This window comes from Sander lucioperca, chromosome 6 (genome assembly GCF_008315115.2).
Source record: "Sander lucioperca isolate FBNREF2018 chromosome 6, SLUC_FBN_1.2, whole genome shotgun sequence".
Taxonomy (NCBI): domain Eukaryota; kingdom Metazoa; phylum Chordata; class Actinopteri; order Perciformes; family Percidae; genus Sander; species Sander lucioperca.
The window spans coordinates 6,424,486-6,447,967 of NC_050178.1; the positions used below are offsets into that span (position 1 = coordinate 6,424,486).

General features: G+C 38.5%; 1 protein-coding gene across 2 annotated transcripts in view; it reads left to right on the forward strand.

The window, feature by feature from the left end:
- Nucleotides 1-2,070: 2,070 nt before the first annotated feature.
- pax7a (paired box 7a) overlaps nt 2,071-23,482 on the forward strand; it is a 46,219-nt gene continuing 24,807 nt past the window's right edge. Inside the window, exons 1-4 of one of the 2 annotated variants that reach the window (XM_031302060.2) lie at nt 2,071-2,585; nt 3,819-4,054; nt 4,864-4,993; nt 5,400-5,528. In XM_031302060.2, the coding sequence (XP_031157920.1) occupies nt 2,498-2,585; nt 3,819-4,054; nt 4,864-4,993; nt 5,400-5,528 (583 nt within the window). In that variant the 5' untranslated portion in view covers nt 2,071-2,497. Of the gene's footprint in view, nt 2,586-3,818; nt 4,055-4,863; nt 5,009-5,399; nt 5,529-23,482 lie in introns of both variants that reach the window. The other variant, XM_031302059.2, reaches the window with a different exon arrangement.

A 23,482-nucleotide genomic window follows, 5' to 3' on the forward strand; every position in this document is an offset into this window, starting at 1 on the left:
TTTACAAGATTAAAATTTTGGTCGATTAAAATCAGCTGTTTCTGCTGCAGTGTTGCAGCTTATAAATTACAGACCAAAACGAGGAGGCCATTAATGAATAACCATTTATTCTATTCAACACTTCTGTTACCATAAATTTAAGCAGGCATCAGCTTTGAAATTCTTCATCTGGACTCTTTGAAAATCCTTGAACGTGGTGTTAAATTAAGAAAACTGTAGCCTACAATGAAGTGCGATTGAAGCGCCGAAATAAGTGCTGTCTTTGTTGAGCTTGTAGGCTATACCATACACACTATACAATGTATAGTGTTCATTTTAAAGTTGTTATTTGTTTGTTTGTTTAAGTTGTTAAGGTTGATCTAGATGTGTTCGTGTTAATGTGTCCACCCTACATGCCTTTGTCAAAAAGAACTAAATGAAAATCTGGCAATTAATCTATAGTAAATACTTAACTAAGATTAGTGTAGATCAAATTTCTTGAAATACTTATAAACAAATTAGAATAACAGGATATATAGTTCAGTCCTATAAGTGTCTTTATGTTTGCAAAAATATGACAAACAGAACATCACATTTAATTTCATAAATTACTGTATATATCACACCTTTCTTTTCGGTGTAGGCCCTAATTATCATCAGCTGCATAACAAATGAATAACAGGCTAATAATGATTAGGGCAGACCTGATTGTGGTGAACCAATGATATTTGCAGGGATTAATAGCTTTATTTGCGTGTCTGTGTGATTTCAAAAACATACCTGTTGTAGCTTCAGAGAGACACAGAGGTAAAAATATTTGTAAAAGAACATGCTTTCCATAAGAGAAATTTGCTATTGTTTGGATTTCACATGATTGATGCTTGACTTAATCCATTGCTCTTTGCGGCTTCCCAGGAGGGTGAGGCGGTCTCTTTGTGCTTTTCTGTCCCAAACCAAAGCGGGAGAGTGAGGGTCATAGCTATTCGGCAGGGTACCAGATCCTTCCCACCGGCACATCTGCATGTGAAATCGCCATTTCACCCCTCCACACTCCCTAATTGTTGCTAAAATTATTTGTGAAATTGCCTTCCACCAGGAGTGTTTTCCACGGCAATTGTCACACAATTTTATATGCACGGTGGGCCCACAGAGTTGACACATGCACTTCTTCTTTTCTACCATATGTGCTCTTTTTATTCGAGTTTAATAGTAGCGCATTATTTTATTTTTTTTACAATTACTTTTAAGCAATTACTCTTGTGCGTACTCGAGGGCAAGTCAACCTGTTGTCATCAATAGATATTGTAATTACCACAAAAGCTATAGGAGCGATTTAGATGTTCATGCTGCGCACATTTACTTAATTGAAAGGTTAACAAGCCAAACGCATCTTGTAGTCTATAACCTTCGCTGGGCTGGGCTGCTTTTGCGCAGCTTTTGTCCATCCAAAAACCACACCATCAACTCCTGACTCAATTATTTTGGACCATGATTTTTATTCACACGAAGCTCAGCGCGTGTTGGTGTTTGGAGGAACAACTTTGGATATACACGTTTAGCCTAGATACTCTTAAAGTTTGATCGAAAACAAGGTGATTTTGCTCAATTCATTTAAAAAAAATAATATTTGATTCAGACTTTAATTCTTTATCTGCAGACAACATAAAAAATAACTATTTTTAAAGACATTTTCAATTGGATTTTTTCTAACGAAATTATTTCAGGCTTTTTTCATTTGCTATTGTTATGTAGTTTATATATAGGCACATATTTTGTTTACATATACGTTTACGTTTCTTCTGATCTAGCAACGAAAAAAAATTAATGGAAATATAATTTTAAAAGCATTATTAATCCACAGGTTCGAATAGCTGAATGTCAGGGAAGCAGACACATTTGGAAAAGACAGGCTTTAGAATAACATTTAGATATAATAACATTTTGAACTGCTTTTTGGTGTAGTCTTATGAGAGAGGCAGCAGTGAATTAAAATTGGAATGTGTTGCTCTGATTGGTCGGTCGGCTCCTGGCTAAACCCACTCTCTTTCATCCATAAAAGAAAGGCCAGAGAGCCTATGAGAGCGCTCGGCTGTCTCCTCCTACGACATGCACGAAAGTTGGCCACTTAAACTACTTCCAACCAGCCAGCAGACATTATACTGATCCCAAACTACACCAAGGGAAAATAATAACATTGCATTTTGCATTTTCCAACTCAGACACACAACTTTTTAATGCTCCATTTTGCAGAATTCCCTGTTTAAAGGAGTTTTTATTTAATTTGTAGCAGCTGATTTTTTTTTTTTTTTTTTATTTTTTTTTTTTTACATTTTTGGCACGTTCATCGCACCAGGAGAGCATCATTTATTTTTCGCCGGTGGAAGGGCTTGTCCAGTTTCTCCGCCTTGGATTTGGATTTGACAGCAGACTGTGCATTATTTTGAAGACATTGCGGTTTTTTTTTGACTTGGACTGGAGTCCGTTTTGTTGTTTGTCTATTGTTTGTTTGAGTGGCTAAATGATGGCTACTTTACCAGGAACAATGCCTCGGATGATGCGCCCTGCGCCAGGCCAGAACTACCCCCGAACCGGCTTCCCGCTGGAAGGTAAGAGAAATGACAACGTGTGTTTGATGTTTGAACTTGTGCTGTGACAAAACTCATCATCAGTACTTCCATCTGTCAGCGTGATAGTCACACAGAGCGCAGTTCGTTACCGGCGACATGCTGGGAAATAAAAAGGTGGGTGAACAAATACGACCTCCAGTCATTGATGATTAGAGTTAACAACCTGAATCAAAAGTGAATTATATTTGCATAAAAAACGTCAGCTCGTGCTTTGAAAATCAACCCACAACCTTTTAAAATAGCCTTCCTCATAGCCTTGTTTTGATTGAACCCGATATTGTGTTTATTATTCATAAATAATACATAATATTTGTATGAATTTGTGTGGATTATTTGTATCTGATATTAGTTTGTTGTGTTTAGACAGACCTCTCTCATTCCTGCTTATTATACAGAATCTACCTGAAATATTTGTATTAGCCTAATTATTTTTATATAATTGTTTATGTTTTTGATGGTTTGACGTTCAAGTAATAGATACATGGTAATAATAGGTCTAGAAAACTTACTAAAATTGAAGCCAACCTGACAGTAATTTACTTTAGATTTTAGACTATAGAATTTAGATTTGTTTTTTATAGTCCAGCTTCGATTGTTACACACACAAAAAGCAATCTAATTGGTAATTTTTTTTTTTACTTGGATACCCATATACTCAAGTTGTCTGAACATATGGGCAGAAAAAGATCACTTTGTATTTGCATGCATTTATGGAAACAGTTTTTCCATTACACCCAGTTCGTGCTCAAGTGCTCTGGACTGAAATGTACAAAAACCACGTAGCTCGCAAGTTACTCGAGCTGCGGGATTTGTTCAAGTGTCCTGCTGCTGGAAATGGCAATAATACACACAGCAAAGAGATGACTCAAAGGATCACATCAATATTTGTACAGCATGACTAGGAATAATCAAGGTGGGAAGTGTCCCTCTTTAGTCTCTCTTGAATGTGAAATTGGATCCTGAAGTGGCCTCGGATAGCCTACATGCTGTCAGCCAGAATTACGCTGGATGAATTTGGCACGACGCTCTCTTAAAAATGTGTGATAACGTGCGTAAACAGCGTCCCATTAAAAGTCAGCAAAACAGGAAACACGCCACTATTTGACTATAACACAAGCTGAATAAGCTTCGTCTATTACATTAAAGTGAACATTTAAAGAATAAGATGTGTTGATGTTGTTTTTGAGACTTTTATTGTTTACTGTGGCGCAGTATCCACCCCTCTGGGCCAGGGTAGGGTGAACCAGCTTGGCGGTGTGTTCATCAACGGGAGGCCCCTGCCAAATCACATCCGACACAAGATAGTGGAGATGGCCCACCACGGCATCCGACCCTGTGTAATCTCGCGACAACTGCGAGTTTCTCACGGTTGTGTCTCCAAGATCCTCTGCCGATACCAAGAGACCGGCTCGATCCGTCCGGGAGCCATAGGAGGCAGCAAGCCCAGGGTGAGTGGGATCCATGAACGGGTTTGTGGGTCACTGAGCGCGAGGGAGGGCGTCTCGAGGTGCAGCACACCTGAGTGAGCTCAAAACGGATGTTGTGTTATTGCAACAGCCTGATGGAGAAGAACGATCAAGACTAAAAGGATGTCAGACCTCGTCTGTTTGGAAATCTTTTGATGTTTGCAATTTAATAATAATAATAATAATAATAATAATAATAATAATAATAATAATAAATCTGTTTCCCAAAAGTTTAATTAGCGTATACATTTAGCCTATACAGCCCACCTGTGACACCCTTTCTGCAGTCCTTACTGATCATAACAAACTTTGCAGCTGCTACTTTGTTCTTCCTGAATAATCCTAAATACATATGCAATATGTTTCATAATCGATAAAAGAATCATGAAAACATTAACCTAAAGAACTGAAAATTACAAACACTGAGAAGTCAATTCCTATGATATATATTTTTTTGTCTGTGATGCTCAGTAGTGATTGATTATACAGTAGTGTGAGTATTTAATACTAAATCATTATTTGTGTTATTATATCGGCTATATGTTTTACTAAAGGGGGGCATATAGCTTAGTTTATCACTGGTGTTAAATACATAGTTTATTGTGCCGTTCCGACCTTTTAATGGTTGGCTTATTTGTTTGTCTCTGGCAGGTACTTAAAGATATACATATTTAGAGTTTTGTCGTTTATTTTTAATACGTTTTGTATCACAGTTTGTGTTCATCTTTTAAAAAATCCTCTCAATTAAAACGTTTTTTTCCCCCTCCCTTTACACCATTTGAAACCTAAAGCAGGTGGCAACTCCTGACGTGGAGAAGCGGATCGAGGAGTACAAGAGAGAGAACCCCGGTATGTTCAGCTGGGAGATCCGGGATAAGCTGCTGAAGGACGGGGTGTGCGACAGAAGCACAGTTCCTTCAGGTGAGGCTTCATCTGGTAAGCTGCACTTTTTTTTTCTTATTACGAGCGAACACTGCAGCATCACTTCTGAACATCACTTTGAATTCAACATGTTTTAAGCCCCAGTTACTGATAATAACATGTTCAGTGTAGCAGGAAGAACACATACAGCTGTGTGACCCAGAAAAAAAAACCCACCCTGTTGGGAAAATGTGCCTTTGGTGCTGAATAGTTAATTTTTCTTATTGCATTTATAGTGTACTATTTTCCTTTAATATAGAATTTTATTTTTTTCAACGCAGCTGCTTGATGTAAAACTTTTTCTGTGTTTTTTGTATGGTATCCTAACAAAATGTATGATAGGATTACTATGGTTCTTTTATGGCTTTTAGAGCTAATCACCCATTTACCTTTTTGTTGCCATTAGTGAGCTCCATCAGCCGCGTTTTGAGGGCCCGATTTGGCAAAAAAGATGACGAGGATGACTCTGATAAGAAGGATGAAGATGGAGAAAAGAAAACAAAGCATAGCATCGATGGCATCCTCGGTGATAAATGTAAGTTAACAGCAGAAAGTATATGGCCCTTTTGTATTATTATTATTATTATTATTATTATTATTATTATTATTATTATTATAGGGTAAATTACAGCCTTGTAAGCAGGGAGAAAGTGTTTTAAATACACTTCCTACTTTACGTCCTCTTGGGAAATTGTCCCACATCCGAGCTGCAGCTAAACGCTGAGAATTTATTCCTGCTTTTAACTTCGAGCCAGCAGTTGTTCATTCACTCAATTATTTATGAGAGCCTTGGCAGAAGGTATTTAACAGCAGAAAATTAATTTGTGTAGCGAATTCCTCCTCATTCATTCACTCATTTAACGACCTCTAAACGACAGCTGACAGTTGACCCATTTCACAATCGATGTCAGTTCACTGACATTTCACCACTTGTCAGTTAAAGTGGAAATCAATGTTCATATTATTATTTGCTCTATTAGTAATGCTGCGAGGAGGGGAAAATAAAGCTTTGATGCAGGTATTTGCTGTCAGTGTTTGTCAATTGTATTTACAAGCTTATAATAACCTTATATGTGGTATATAATACCTTCGTCGCATGATTTATATATTTAAAGATATATAGGCTAATACACCTGAGAAATAACAGTTCTTAGTTAATACAACTTTAAATAAGAAAATGTGAGATTTATCTTATTCTACGTTATTTAATAAAAATATATTTTATATTATAAATTTTACGAGACAAACTTCTGCTTTTATTGTCATATTTTATAGTCACGTTATGTTTAGTGTTTTTCTACGGAGTGAAAAATGCAAAGCGTCCAAGCGATATAAAGGTTGGCTCTTTTAGTGATCAAACATGAGTGAATGGGGTTTAGATAAGAGTTCACAAAAGCCTCCTTTTTCCTCAAAAGGACACTGCCAAAAAATTTCAAACTTCAAGATGAACTTCATGAGCAAAACCTCCCCTCCATTGACGCTTTTCTAAAGTAAAGAGTGGCAAGGTACAAAAGCAAATCCTGGAAAGCAGGGCAGCGAAAAGGAGAGTATGGACCCGTCCATTCTCATTCAAAAATCGGGTAAAAGAGAGTGAAAACTTTGGACAAAGGGCACGAAGAGACATAAAGGGAGATGAATTATTCAGTACGCCCCGCTGGTAGATAGTTTTGTAATTTTATATAATGGCCCGTTGGAGAAGAATCAGTTGATAGCGTGAAAACGGTGTCTTTTTTCTGCCACCGCACGCATTAATGTTATGAAAGAAATGTCAAAACGTTGTTGCAAATATCTCAAGTGTCCATATTGATGGTGTGTAAACCCTGCTGGCTATAAATGGCCAACGTCTTTTGGAGAGTCTGCTCGTTACGCACAACTCAGCCGCGTAAAACTGAGTTATGTTTTCTGAGTAATGTGATAGTTTGACTTTTAAAGTGTTAACTACATTATCATTGCATTATTATTGACTGTCTACTGTTGGTAAAACATATCCACATGATGTTCCTGCTTCTATTTCTTTTTCTTAGCGCTGCTTGTGTTTTAAATTGGGACTCAATTACGTTGCTATAAAAAGAGACGCACCCTCTGCGTAAAGCAGTTTAGACTACCGGCATCCGGATGGCATTTAATAATGTTAATACTTATTAGAGTAAGCACTGGAAACGATGGTTGCTGAATAGGTGGCTGTGTTCGTGCCGGGTGTAATAGCTCGCAGGCATGGTAAGAAATGTATTTATCCCCAATCAGCCCCTCACTCTCCGAGTTTGAAGCAGCCCTTATGTGGAGAGGGGTTTTAAAGCAGATTAAATAGAGCCTTTTATTTCTTTTCACTTTCATCTCACAGCGGAGCTCACAGTGGCTCGCCCAGGGCACAAAAATTCATGAGATTTTTTTCGTTTACTTATCCAGATTTTAAGACTTTATTTATTTATCTATTTGTTTATTAGCCCTGTGTATTTGATTTTCTCAGAGGTTACATCACGGATTTATCCCAGCTCTAATCTAGCTTTATTTAACGTGTATTCAAACTGCTAAACATATTATAATATTGTACATTTTATTTTGTTGCTTGGAGTCAACTGTTATTTCTCAGAAGGATAGCGAAAGCTAAACCAAACAAAACTCAGTGTATACACCGAAATCAGTTCCACCTTTTTCTCACTGCTGTATTGGCCTTTTTATTCCATAATTGTTAATCATCTGTTGATCACCGATTTTTTTGTGCTGAAAAAAAAGTTGGTGCGCACTTTTAAATTCTGTGCCAAAGTTAAATTACAAGCAAGAAATTGGGTTAAGATTGCACAACATCTATGCAAACGTGGACATCCTTTTGTTTGCGCCACACCGCTCAGAAAGAGAAGGTGAAACAGCTGTCCAGCGTCCATCTGCCACACTAACGCAACCAACCTGACCGTCAGATGAGGTGGAGACAGGCGATGGACACTTCAGCAAATCGCAGGATTACCTGAGGTGCTCAATTTAATTAAACAGATGTCAGGTGGGATTATTTCCGAGTATCATGGAGGGAAAGTGACAGAGCAGCGAAGAGGTGTGAGGAAGCCAGACAGACCAAAGATCCAGGTTAGGATTGGTTGAAAGGAGGCTCCTATTATATGCAGTGAAATGTAATTTGTAGTGAAATGAATGTGAGGCGTAAATCATGACTTACACTTTGTTCCAAACATAATTGTAGAAACCAATTGTCTCTAGATTTTCATTTTCCATTTCGGTTTCAGTGTGTGCTGTATGTTACCTGCAAAGTTAATTTACGTCATACGTCAACCAGTTACGCAAAAAATAAGCATATGTTTTCCTACAGAAACAAAGAAACAAAAAATCATTTCTGCTCAGCCTATAGTGATGAGAACTGTGAGAAGCTGCCCCCTCTACGAGCTCCACGTCACTACACGCACGCACTTACACACACACACACACACACACACACACACACACACACACACACACACACACACACACATACACGCACGCGCGCACACACACTTTCGTGCACGCACACCCAGTCTCTTAGTGTATGGTAATATAATGTAGCTATATTTCGGGTCTAAAGCCGTGCTGAATGAGAAGGACAGGGGAATGAAGCGAGAGACCACTTCAAACAAATCCATCTGGAACAGTGTGTGAGAGAGATTCAGTGAAAGTATGGGGAAGTTATTTAGCTATTAATAACGTTTTTTCCTCAGGCATTGAGAGTGACTCCATCTGCACTTTCTCGCAGCTATTTGGCTGGGTGGAAATTGAGGGAGACCCAAATGTTGGGCAGAGATAACATACCCATCATAGCCCAGACCCTGCGCTGTGCTTCACTGCATTAAACTCGGATTAACCTCCCCTGTCCCCGCAGCCACTCAAGCCACATTTCACTGGAATTTACATCGGTAGGCCTACATTTCTTCTTATAGAGGGGGCAGGAGATGAAAGACGCGACAACATCGATGATAATAATAATAACAACAACTATAATAATAATAATAATAATAATAATAATAATAATAATAATAATAATAATAATAATAATAGTAATAGCAATAGTAATAGTAATAATAATAACAATAATAATAATAATAATAATAGTAATAGTGATAATAATAATAATAATAATAATAATAATAATAATAATAATAATAATAAGAGTAATAAGAAGAAGAAGAAGAAGAAGAAGAATTACCATCATAATTATCATCTTAGGGCTGTTTGTATTTGTATTTACAGTAGTCTAAATTAATAAAATTAATGAAGATGGAAAAATATAGGGCCTATTAAATATTGAAACTACATTTTAATTTAAATTTTTAACAGTTGTCCTACCAAACCAATTTTGCTAAAAGTAAAAAGCAATTGCTTTTGTTATGCATAACAATTAATATACATATATTTTTGAACATTCTTTTCACGTTAAACATAAATGTTTATAGAGCTAAGTGAGTTTTACACTTAATATTTTAGTTTTCAACACTTCTGAACTTTTGGCTATATCTCTGCATCTAAAGGATATTTTTCTGTTTTGTTTTGAGTGTTTCCATGATGTCTAGTTGGCATTGATGATAGCTAGCTACCTGTCGTCTTTCCATTATGTTTGTAATAAACAGTGACAGATGACATGTCTCTGGGAATATGCCTTTAACAGCTGCTCCATAATACTAGAAAAAATAACAAAATTGGATAAATAGTGAGCACAGCTAGTTTAAATTACAGCCAGTAGGTTGTGAGGTAGCTGCATTGTCTCATTCAGTAGACACTGGTGTAACAAATTTCAATTTTAGCTTCAGTAATGGGCTATTTGTTGACACCATATAGGTAGAATAGGCCTGTTAATTTTTTTTCTCTCCATCCATTCATTTTGTTAAGGTTACAACAATACTGAGCAGACTTAAGATAATAAATACACAACAAAATTCCACCTGAAAGAAATGGTGACATGTTATATTCAGCATATCTTTTTTATTCAAAAAATGGTGGTCTAATTTGTTGTTAATGACATATTGCAAAATGTTATGGTGAAGAGCTACTACCAGTGTAACAAATTAGCCTATTGGTTCCAGCAAGGTAACATGAGCAAACCGTGCAACATAATAACATGGAACCCATGCTTATGAGTAATGAGTAATGCATCAATTTTGAGGAGTGCAGTTTAAGCTTGTAGGCCTACCACACTGCAGAGACATTTCAGTGTCAGGAGCTTTAAGTGTCAGCAGCATTAGGCTAAATAAAAAAATGGAGTAGGCTTAAATTCATTCTGTGCTGGCATTTGACTTTGATCACATCAGAAATATTCATGGAAGCACAAACACTGACTCTGCCACCATTATCCAGGCTGACAGTGATACCTCTCAAGGCTGTCTATTAATTAAAGTGGCGCTTACCATGTGGGATGACTCCCTATCTGGGCACAAAAATGGTTTTTCCATCTCTTGTGGGGCTCTTGAAAAGGGGCAATCTTTCCTCTCCAGCTTCTTGTGGGAAATTTAAAAGTGTACAGAGGAAGACATGGGGATTTCTAGCTCATTTATAAAGACGAGTTTATAATCCTTTCCTGCTTAATAACTTAAAAGGATTCAATTTCTCCCCTCATTTATGGGGTTATGATCACACATTGTTAAGCGCAGATAGTAGCATTTCAAGGTTAACATTTCCTGCTCGAAAATATCAGAATGTAAGCTGTAAATCATAGGTGCCCTTTGTTTAGCCTGCAATTTCCCCCACACATGCTGATAGGCCCGTTTTAGATGTTGTTACTATTAATGTGATAACAAGGATGAAGCCGAGGAAGACCAAGTTGATAAGACGCCTCTATGCCACCGAGCATTTTTTAAATGATACGATATTTAATTATAGCATATAATTTCACCATCGAGAATTACACTCAGTAGGCTTATGCAGACTGAGGATTGAATGTCTGGTTGGGGGTCTCAAACCATACGAGACAAATTAAAGAGGAAGTGTTGCCCTCCAGGTATCCTGTCACAACAGTAGGGTGCTTCAGCGCATCTCTCATTTCTGTCTGTGTTTTATTTCGCTAATTTTCACTATGGGGCTCCGGGATCCTGCCTGCAGGGCTGCAGTCCAAAATAAATAGAAAATCTAAAGTTTTGTATCTACTTAAGTTTGAATGACTCGTTCTCTTTCTCTCTCTTTCTCTCTCTCTCTCTCTCTCTCTCTCTCTCTCTCTCTCTCTCTCTATCTCTCTCTCTCTCACACACACACACACACACACACACACACACACACACACACATCGTTCAGCTTCACACATTCATGTCAACAGGTGGGGGTATTGAAATATGTGTAACTTCATTTTTTCGTTTTTTTGTGACATCATTTGTTCTTAGTGTGTGTATGGGGGATTTGGGGGGTCATCTTAAATAGCTGATGTAGTTTTAAAAATGTCCGTTTATTCTGATTTTATAATGTTGATAGAGGTAAATACAATTTCGTGGTAATTTGGGGGTGATTGTGTGGTGTTTTTGTTAAAAATAGGCTTAACATTTTGGGAAATAATTTGAGTGTTGACAGTTGATATTCTGGAAAATACTGTCTATAGGTGTTACCCCATTATTTTGTATATTACCCAATTATATTTTTCTGCCTAGATATTATTATTTTGGTGGCCAATATCATTACCACCTCCAACTTTAACATCACATATTGTACACTATGCACACATACACTGCATTATTATTATTATTAGTAGTAGTAGTAGTAGTAGTAGTAGTAGTAGTAGTAGTAGTATTTTCCATTTAAATATGATTATTATCATGTTAGCATTACCAGCTTATTGACATTGCTTCAAACATTTACATTTCCCCTTGAGACGTTTAATGTATTCCCCAAATTGCCACCGCTTTGTTAGCAGTGATGTTTAATTGGCTGGAAGAAGATGAATGAGGCTGACAGGAATCAGCTGTCCAGAGATTCCCCTGTGAGTCTGACTCGGAAATCATAACCTGACCAGCTTTTCCTCCTCTGAAACCAGCTCGTTGAACTTGTCACATCTAATTAGGGTGTTAAAACGCAGAGTGCATCGGTGGGAAACAGTAGGTGGTTGGTCCGGGGCAGCCAATAAGGCCTTTTTGGGTCAGATGGTGGAGGTGGAGGGGGCTGAGCAGCGTGGTTGGATGGTGATGTTGTTGAATTGGACCGCTGCAGGGTTTTATTTTCTAAGCAGGCCTTTTTTCCGCTATTACTTCAATTATGGCCATCCAGCTGGCTAAACAGGCCAGCCTGCATGGACTGTATAGCCTTGCTTTAATTAGGTATGAAATTAATTAGAGCAGACATTTATTAAAGACTTTTAAGTTTGGCTAATTTTTTTTCCACAGAGTTTAAAGGTATAACAGTGGATTAATGGCTTACAGCCAAAATTACATTTTATTGCATCCCATCATTTCTGTCTAACAGGTGTCAGGCAATCTTTAAATTTAGAGAAAACTAATATCTTCATATTCATCTGCTCTGTTTTTTCACATTCAACTGTATTTTGGTAAATAAATTAAAACATGGGCATTTGAAATTTAAATCTTAATATTTCTCTCTACCCAATTTCTGCAATCTTAATGTTGTATATCAATGAATAGAAACACATTTTAATTTTGTAAACAACTTTCTAACTTATTGTGCTGCTTGAGTTAGCACCGCTTGTGCACATGTGAAAATACAATTGTCTTGAATCCCTTTTTATTAACAGGCTGCATTCTTTTTTTTATTGAATACTTTTTTTTCTTGTATTGGTACAAAAAAGCCCTGTGATGTCTGACAGCCTACTCTCACCATTGTTAAATGAACAGCCACTAGAAAAGGACGAGAGAAAGAAGAGGGAGGAGAAAAGGCCCTTCTGTTATTTTCTGTCTTGAGACTTGCTGCATATGCTATTCAGGCAAGTTGATGAACTCCTCCAAAAGTTTATTAAGGGGCTGAAAACAATACAAACTAAAGCCTTTGGATGCCTGGGCAGACAGTTTATAAACTAGCTGCTATTGTGCCTCAAAGGCAGATGCATGAATACTTTTGAATAGGGGCCTTCAAACTGACACGATCAGGCTGGACAGCAGCACAGTTTTAAAGGGAGAGAGAGTGCTTCTGCTGCAGCTCAGATCTCTGCCTTTTTTGCATTAATGTACATCTGCAAAGGAAAGGGGGGGGGGCTCGGCACTGTCTGTCATGCTTAAATACACTTAAAAGAAGATATATATGTTTTAGTAAACAAGCACTTTCTTAAACTTTGCTGTGAGGAAATGATATGGAGTATGGCTTCATGTTTATTTATTATCGAAGAACAGAGGTTGTTTTTATCAGCGTAAATATTAGTTTGTCCTCTGAATCATCATAAAAGCAGATGGTTTAGTACCTTGCATCCTATTTTCTTCTTCTGCTAATGTTATATTTTGGGTGTGGAAATTGCACAAGCTGTTATGGAGACCAAGAGCAGAGTGTGACAATTGGTCTTTCCTGTTCTGTACTGTGCTGAATTTCAAACAAAAATCTTTCAAATAGTCCTGATCAATTATGTACCCCAAAAGAGATAGAAAACAAGGCAGAAAACTGTTGTATGCTTTGGCGACGTGGATTCACTGTTGATATGTTTTTTTTTTTGAATGGGTGCACTGGTTACGCGCACTCAAGAAGATACATTATTCCCCTCCTTTTCAGTAAACAATAGACTGTCACTCTTTATCCCTCTTCCCTCCTCTGTCCCTCCCTCTCCAGCTTTCTCTTTTAGTCTTCTCAGTCTCTGGCTCTGTGCCTCACAACATCAGAGGGAGTCCAGTGATTTGTGACCCCAGCAACCCACACTTAATCTTGCTAAAGAGGGGGAGCATCCAGTTTGCAGCTTTGCGGACCCTAAATAGACCAAGCCTGCTCTGGCAGGTGTCAACATTAGCAAACAATTGGTCCCCAGTCCCATGCCCCGTACCCCAGTGCGAAACTGAACCTAAACTATTTGAGGCACGCTGAAAGGAGCCACATAATAGGGAATGTGGAGGGGGAGGAGAGGAGGGGGAGGACAAGGGAGAGATTACACTCTCAGACAGCTATTAGCAGGGATGAGGCTTTTCTAAACAAACAAAAAAAAGAAGACGATCAATACTGTGTTAGTTTACCAAGTGGAGTCATCATTGTGGCTTTGGAGTATTTATTTTCTGCTCCATTGTTTTTCTCGACTTCTCAAACGTCTGTGGGCCGTATTGGCAATCCAATTTAGTTTGGAGGGGGTTCCCTGGGAGGCCTATTTCTTCTCCCGGGCAGTTGTGTGTTAGTTGTGGATTTTGCTTGGGAGTGGGTAGTCCATTCATAGATTTAGTGTTGTAATGAATCCTGATTGGTGAGTAATACCTTTGATAGTGGACGATGACTGGGCTGTCCGGAGGGAAAACAACACTCAGGGATGACAGAGCTCTGCTTAGCCCTGTGGGATTGCAGCCCCTCTACCTCATTAGACAGGAGTGTCTTAGTGAAGAGAGCAGAGGAAATGGGAAGAGAATGAGTTGACATGTGGACTGTTGCTGCTCTCGAGTGGATATGTGTCTTGACAAGAGGGCCAATTTTTTTTTAAAAGCCATTTATTTATCTCTCACTGCTGAATCCCAGCCATGCCACAAGGTGAGACAAGTGTTCTCAGTTGGGGAGATTAGTTTCAAAGGTTTTAATGGAAAAACCTATAGTTATCAGACAGAAATCTCATTTAATTGCTTTGAGATGTCCTCTTGGCGTCTTTCTTCCTGTTCTCGAGAAAAATAAGAAAAAACCCAGTTTAATAAAGGGAACATCTATAAAACAAACCTCCTGGTGCAGCTGTTCTGCACACATCACTAGAGAAGCTGCCATCATTTTGCTGCAATAAACAAGTGTAATTAACTGACCTCAGGACCTCTATAGACAATGGTGCCTGTTGTCAGGGAGCACAAATAGCATTGTCAACGAGCAATAAAGTGATTCTGAGCATTCATGGCACAACACAGATAAGAAGCCCCAAACATAGACTGATCAGACTGAAGGTAAAATGTTCAGTATTTTTGTTTTTGTCTCGACTAGGTGAATTGCCAAAGGGGACAGACAGTCTACAGAGTTATTTCAGCTTTAAGCAGTATTTAATTAACCATGTAATTCCATGAATCATTGTCATTTAGCCTAATAAGTTATCTACCAAATAACATAAATGTTGTTGCCGGCTGTCAGATAATGTCAAACAATGACAATGACCGGTTAAATTGTGAAAGATCCACCAGTCAGTTTTCAGTATATTTATGTATGCCATATCGGTCAGGAGACAAGTATCGGTGTGCAGTTGTCTCTTTGATTTCATCCAAATATAATCTTCCAGCTGATAAATCAGTACCATCTTATATGTATGGCTCAGTTGGACTAAACACTGTCTTTTCTTATGCACTAAATTTGAAAGTATAGTTTTTAAACCCTGTGAAAGCTGGATTTTACTAACTGCTTCAGGAGGTATTTCACAAATATCCTCCAATATATAGACTCATATTTAACATATTTTTACATTTGTTTCCCTCCTGTAGTTTAGAAATATTAATTATAATGATTGATTATCATTGAATCAGTACCAAATAGTTGAATTTAGTCTTGCAGTCCTCTCATTATTTAGATCTTAGATTTGAAGATGAACAGTGTAATAATAATAATAATAATAATAGGCGGGACTTTTGGCAGGAATACATCTTTGTCTTAGTGATTAAACCATTGTTATTCTGCCAAACACAAAATACTCACACAAATAAGTATACAGTACATCAGGACATCTCAAGCTATATTATTTAGATGTTAAATTGTGTAATGAATAAGGAGGTCAGAGCCACATCATTTATTGAAAGAAATGTAGTTTCCTCCAATTCGCCTTGCCACCTAAGGTTGTCAAGCTCTGACAGCTGGCACAGATCGGGGACAGTGTGTTGCATTATGACCATCCACTGGTTACCATGGAGCTGCATTACAAAAGACAAAAGGCATTTCTGGCTAATTTTATTACAATACAGGAATAGCCCACATAATGTGCAACAGTAATTACGTTTAGCACAGTGCGCCCCTGCTCTCCCTCAGTGATGAATGAGAAACATTGACCATGGTCTGCTAGTTTAAAAATCGCCATTAGCCTATGCTACTTAGGGCCAGAACATTTCAGATTTTATGCTCTTGTTCTGCTTCAACACTGAAATATTCATTTGTTTTAATTGTGCATGTTTTTTTCATAACCACAAAGACAATAAACATGTTCCCCGAGTGTTGCAAATCAGAAATGTGTTTTTTCCCACCAAGTTAAAATGTGTAAGCGGTTGTCCAAACAGTGGGGTGGAGCTCCTGTCTTTGCCGACAAAATAACAACTTCAAATGTTGTCCGCTATTTTCAACTAATGGGCTTATTTCTGCATCGTCAGTCATTCTCTCCTTGGGGAACATGTAGTCTCTGTATAAAAAGCTTTGCTACTGTGCCACATTACAACCCCTCAATATGGAGGGATCTTAGAAATTAATGCCAAGCACTGTAATGCTTCACTGTGCCCAGAAAAAAGCTCTTTATTTGAAATATTCATTAAATTGTTGAATATAAAGGAAACTCTTTTTGTTAAGTTCCAAGCCACTAAATGTCCATTTACTACAACACAGTGGAGTATAATAATATTTTAAAAAATATGTTTAATGATTTCAAATTGCATATGAAGATTATGGAGCCATTTATCTGAGGAATAGGATAGGAATAAAGTAATATTCAGACATATAAATCAGTAGCCAAAAGGATATATATATATATATATATATATATATATATATATATATATATATATATATATATATATATATATAATTTTTTGTAGCTTTATTCACATCAATCCTAAGGTTTCTATTAAAGTTTCCATCATTCTTAACTCTTCTTTCCTTCCTTGTGTCCTCTATATCGCACAAACTTTTTCGCAATATTTGCTGCCCAGCCTTGTCCAGAAAATTAGGAAACTTCCCTTTGGGCACATAAAAATGTCCGCTGTGCATTCCTATACTGTGCCCAGTAATCTCTCTTTGGCTTTGTTGAGAAAATGATTTGTTCCTCCAGGAGACCTCGGCTCATAGCCCTGAGACGTTACTGTTTGATTTCCTGCGTAGGTTTTTAGAGCTTTTTGCTGGGGGACCGAAGCTGTGGCTCCAGTGCCATTTGGCAGAGACCCCAATGGGCTCCTTTTTACTTTCTTGTGCTCTCTGTTAATTTCATTACTTTCACTGTGACCTCAATTAGCAAAGACTCAAGCTCTGGCGGTGACATTCTACTCGACAGAAGAGGAAATTCAGTCTTAGTGAGGGGAGAAGTGAGAGGTGGCAACAGTCTTCCTAACAAAGTTCAAATTTGGTATCCTCTGAAGTCTTTATGGGTCCATGTCGCTCTGTTAGATCCTTTATAATCTAGCTTTGTTCTGCCACAGTAGGAAATTATATGATAATTTAGCAAGTAACTTCATATATGCTCATAAAATGTGAGATTTTGTAAATTATTAAAACTAACATATTTGCAATGTTAGAAGTGCATTTTTCTTAATATCTACATCAAGAGAAGTCTTTCAAACTAATTTATGTATAATAAATAAAATAAAAACTAAAAAGTACTCAGGAGAGAAACAGTACTGTAATTGCCTCAAAGTATATCTTGGAGTTAAAAACAAACATATTGTTTAATATCGTAGTTTTAGTCAGTAGTATATTAAAGAAAAAAAATCCCAACCTTCGAGCCCTTCACGCTTTCACACTCAGGCAGCGCAGAGGCATGGGGATTCAATATGTCAGCGTTTATGGATGCCCTGCGGAGCTGCACAGGGCTGTCAGGCCCCTATTCATGCTCTAATGGCCCCCCGAGGAGCCCGTCTCTCTGGGCTGAAAAGGCCGGGAGGCCCAGTGGACGCCCTGTTGTTGAAGGTGAGCGTGCGCTCTCATGGACGCGCCGCGCCTTCATCCATATGACAAGAGCCATAAAAGAGCATCGCTTTCGCTGCTTCTCCCTCTCTGTCTCCTCTGCTTTCTCTTGCGTCCCCTACCCTCCCTCCTCTCTCCCACTTTCTCCCCACCTCAAACAGAGAAAAGGGGGCTAATTGTTTGTTGTGAGAGCCAAAGATTATAGAGCCTCCCATCTTTCTTCCTCCCTTGCATTTTTCTCCTCTTTTTAAGCCCTCTACTCCCTGTCTAAATAATGTGATTCTGTCCAAGAGACAAGGGAAGAAAGGTATTGGAATTTTCCTGAGGAATGTCGTAAAAGAGCCTAAAACTGACACTTGCAGTGGTGAGAGGTTATGCGTTTGGTAGCAAAAGCAAGGCAGCCTTTTCTATTTTCATCAGGTAGTCTGTTTGAACAGTTTTAACAGCTACTTCTTATGTTAAAAAGTAAACTAAAAGCTACATACATTTTAGAGCTCTTGTTCACTTCTGCTTTCCTTTCTCCGTTGTCCATCTTACCACTTGAAATAGATTTTGGGACAAGTGCCCTTGGCCCTGGGCCACCTGCCATAAACTGGTAATTTACATAATAGGCATGAGACAAAGCTGAATCCAATGACATCTGTCCATAAAGGTGAGCTGAGAATGATGTTATTTTCGATAGACGGTGGATTTTTAATATCCTTATGTAAAGTTACACATCTCATCCGGATTCAATTTCAGCTAAATGTCAAATTACGGCCCAGAGAAGGTCACTGACAACCAGAGGAAATTGACGATGCATTTTGGCATGTTACCAAACCAAGTAAACAGTTAACTTGATTTTGCCACATACTGTATGCAGTCTTTTTACAAATAGTTTGGTATGTTAATCAAAATATTTTAATCTAATATATATGAATAAGTTCTGATTATGCTGAGGCTATGCTCACTTTTGGAGTTTTGTTTTTGTTTTTCACTTGCAGGGAGATAACTACAGGAGAAGATTATTCATAGAGAATTTGTCTTTAAACCACTCTGGTTATCGCTGTCGTCTATCTTGTATTCACATAAGGTTCCTATCTCAGATACATCCTTCGGTAAATGCCTTGAATCACATGCCTCCTTTAACTTGGCAACCCCTTTGGGATGAACAGGCAAGTGCATTAAGCAGAGATTCCGCACCATTCTCAGAAAAATGCAAATTGGGAAGTTGTTAGTTATTTGATGTTGCTGCACGATCCCCCCCGCCCCCGAAACATCCCTCCACTCCAGTGTCGGTGGTTGAATCGCATGCAGTCCTGGGGACAGGCAGGGCTGTTTATATGCAGGCCTGGAGCAGCAAAGACAGCACAGAGACAGATGCATGTCAGAGATAGCAGATCCCATCTCAGGCAGATGCCTCTTATCACAGGCCTGTTTGCATAATTAGGCCTTTTGATATTCACCCCCTCTGACTGACAAAAAGTATAATTGCAGTATCAACTACGACAAAAGGTAGGCACAAAATAAACAAGTCAACATAAATAGGGAGAAAAGACGCGGTGTTATTTTTGTCCTATGGGAAAAAAAGAGGGAGGAAAAAACACCATTTTAAACTAAATCTGCTGTCAGTCACAGTCAACTGGTGTGACTCGGTGCTCAGAGGCTGGTCCTGTGAATGCCTGCAAAACACAGAGCGTGAGGCCTGATTGTAATTATGCTGGAACTAATATGCTTTTCAAAATGAGCCATTATGAGCTAATGCTGCACTGCCAAAGCCCTGTCTGTTTTTGTCCCTCTGTCTTGGATAGTTTGCAAAGGTATGGCTGATATTGAGGCCATGGGTTATGATATCAGAGGCAGTCTGACTAGGATGAGCGCTACTTAACTTTAGGTTAATACTGCTCACAGGTGAGTCAGAGATGAGGGATAAAACACCTGAAACCTGCACCACTCCAAAGGGATGTTCTTTAAAAATGATTCCAATAGAGACACCTACGATTTCTGGTTATTATTACATTTTATTTGCACAAAGAGTGAGTCATTTCTTTTTTTTATTTCATCGTTCACATGCGTTGTAGCTGTGTTTAATTTTTGTTATTTTGTTTGTTTTCATGGATTTTGCTGTTTTACCCCGTTATTGAAACACCACCTTTTTAGTTTACCCATTTTCAGAATAAAGCCTTTTCACCCTTTTTAACTTTGATAATTTCATAGATTTTTGCTCCTACAATTGATTGTAATGCTTCATGATGAACATTTACTCAAGGCCATAGTTACTGTTTTTTTCTCTCAGAACCCCCTCAAAGAATCAGCACATATTTAGCCAACATCTCTTAACAACATGAAGTTTATTGCTGTTGTTATGTATCATAAATATGTAACCTTATGGATCACATGGCTAATTGCCGGTATTGAGTGGACAGCTGTCTGTTTAATCAGCATTACCTCAGCATCTCAGGGGTAAAGGTGGAGGAGTGTGAGGGATTGGAGGTAAAGGAAGAGAAGGAGTTGGGCAGGGGGTTGATAAGAGGAGGGGCAGGGTTTTGAGGAAACAGGGTGATGATGAGGATCCCATCTGCCTGTAGTCTGAGAAGTCTGTCTGCAGGGTCAGCAGAGGAGCATCAGGGGAGGGGGCAGGCTTTAAACCTCATCGTAACCTTAAAACTATTAACTAGCAGCACAAGTCCTTCAAGAGCACGAACTCTTTTTATCTAAAAGGTATGGTCAGAATTAAATAATCATTAAAGCAAAGTTACACCAGTGTGAAAGAATTTAGTGGTTCTCCATGTCTTTAGAGATATGGTATCAACCACATAAATTAAAATAGGGATAATAATGTGTTCATCAACATATTCATTGTTAGTGTTCATCCACTTTGCAACCGTAGTTTGTTTAGTAAGATGAGTTTTCCAGCACAACAGTACCCCAATCAAAACATGATTTTAATGCTTGCAAGTCATTAACAACACCTTTTTTATGTTTTATCAATTATATATAACAGTCTTAATAAAGGTCAGTGATTGATCTGCTTCAATTAAACCTTTAAACTGTTCCATGTATTTAAAACATATCTTTCTTAAGTCATGACATTTTGACAATTTAGGTCAAGGTAGCTTTTACTCAAACCAGTGTTATTTCTAATCTTAATCAAGCACTTACCTAGACAAAGCAATGTGTAAACCTGATTAATTCCTACTCATAATGGGCGCAATTTTAAATCAATATTGGGGAAAAACCTCAGAGGTCCCCCTGGAGGAGAGTACACAGTGGTAATCATGCCCACTGGATGGCACATAATTAGATTCTAATTGGACGATAAGTAATGAGACATGGCATGAGTGGTTTATCAATATCCCATGAACCTGTGAATGGAATTACCGCAGTTGTATTATAGGAACGTCTAATCAGAATGTACCTTTTTGTGCCGAGCGGACCATTAAGGAATTGACCTAGACAGCCCTGCAGGGATTTTGTTTGCTGAGTCTTATTTTGTCTTTGATTGTTAACATTGGCACGTGTGAGGGAAAAAAGAGACATGAAATTAACATTTTAAAGAGATTTTGTCAGGAAAACAGACTGAAAAATTGTTGTTTTCTGTCTTTATACCTGCTTGTGTCTAACATGCATTCAAACCAGTTTGTTAGTCATCTTCTCTTTGTACGGACTATTGTAACACCACTGTATTCAGGGCTGTATGTTAACCAAGAATCAGTGTCAGGCTCTGTCTTACATCAACATGGAGAGTAGCCATGTGTTTTAATGTATTTTCCATCTTCTATTCACCAAGTGTAGTCGGCATATAGATGAGTTTTACGTCCAACCCCACTCCCAGTTGGCCCCACGCAGCGTGTGCCATTTTCAAATTTCCCTTGCTCATTACAGGCCAGGCTGTTGACCTTGTGCTTCTGGTTCATGTACAAGAGCAGATGTGTTGGTTCTGTACGGCTTAACAGGGAGCAGCAGTACAAGCTATTGTCTGTTGAGGTTTATCAGTCATTAGCCTGATAGCATGCTAAATGGGACACAGATTGCCACAGCGGTTTACTTGTGAAATAAAGTCTGTGAAAGCGCCTCAGACAAAGGGGAGGAAAATAAAATAATTTGAGGAGAAGAGGACTTTAGTGTCTTTCTCAGAGCCCCTTGAGTATGTGTCTACTCTGGCCCCCACGTCTCCCTATAGGACACAGAGGTGACTTTGGAAAGTGATCTGCAGACTGCTGGGCTGGTCTCAAGTGTCGTCATGGCAAGTTACCGGGCAAATGGATATACGCATCCTCATGAAAACCAACAAAGGGATATGTGGTGTATGTACATATTCAACTTTGTATGTTCAAGGGTGTTCTGCCGCGGAGTGAGCCTGTGCTTCAAGAATCAATCTTTATTAAAAAGGATAAGACTGAAGAATTGATTTAATGAATGCGGCCTCATGTCCTGCGGCCACATGTAATCCGCAGAGAATCATTGAGCATGAGCTCAGGGGGACAAAAATGTTCGTAGAAGACTCATAGAGTGGCCTGTAATGATAGTCTCCATATAATCCCATAATTCCTTGTTTAATTAAACTCGGGAGCTGGCCTTGAGACTCCGCCAGCTCTATTGCTCTTTTGTTCTCACAGTTGTTATTTGGAGGCTAGGTTTGAGTATTCTTTTGTCCACTCATGTTGAAGGATTTGACTGGAGTGAGCAATAAACAGAGATCAGAGCTGTAAAACAATGAATTAGACGGAAGGAACTCACTCTGGCGAGACATTCAGGTGAGCATTATAGTTTTCATTTGAGCTGAATAGCGAAGGGCCTCTGTCAGCAGCAGAAATCTCTTCATACACCCTCTCCTTCAATATCTCTCTTTATTGTCCCTCTCCCACACTTTCTGGACTGTGCATGATGCAATCCAACTAGGCCTGGAGCAACACTGGCACATCACGACGCCTTGTCAATGTCTCAATGAGGAAATTATGAAAATATGAATTTTATGACATGAAATGAAAAGGGCCATGTAGTTTGAATAGACATGCAGAGGAGGTGAAAATGATGCAATTTTCTAAATTCAGTTATAATGGTAATGTGCAATGGTAATGCGTTTTTGCTGTCAAAAATTTCCCTGTCGGCCCGGATTGTACAGCTTTGTGCTGTATCTATATTCCTCGAGCAAAAATTCAGCTTAGTTCAATGCCTAAAAAGTAATGTAAAATATGTTCTAATTCATTTAATGACAGCAGATGGAAACACATGGGACTGAATGGTTTTGGTGTGATATTGTGTTCTATTTTATACACTTTGGCTGAGCTGTGTATGAGCAGTGTGCCCTAGGCCAATGAGAGAGAAAAGCAGGGTGAGGAGCAGCAAGGTGGCCTGTGCAGATTAACCCCTCTACCCACCAACACCCCCACTCCCCCTCAGCCCTTTGCCTTCACAGCCTCTGGGGCCCCTCACAGAGGCAGGATTGTGTATCAGGGCCTCTTTTATATTAAATAAATATCCACAGATTAAGATAATATTCTCCCAGTTGTATATTCAGAGCGGAGTAGCTGTCATTTGAATCCTCTGTGTTGCCAGTCCCGCTATCTGGAGCAACAAACGAGG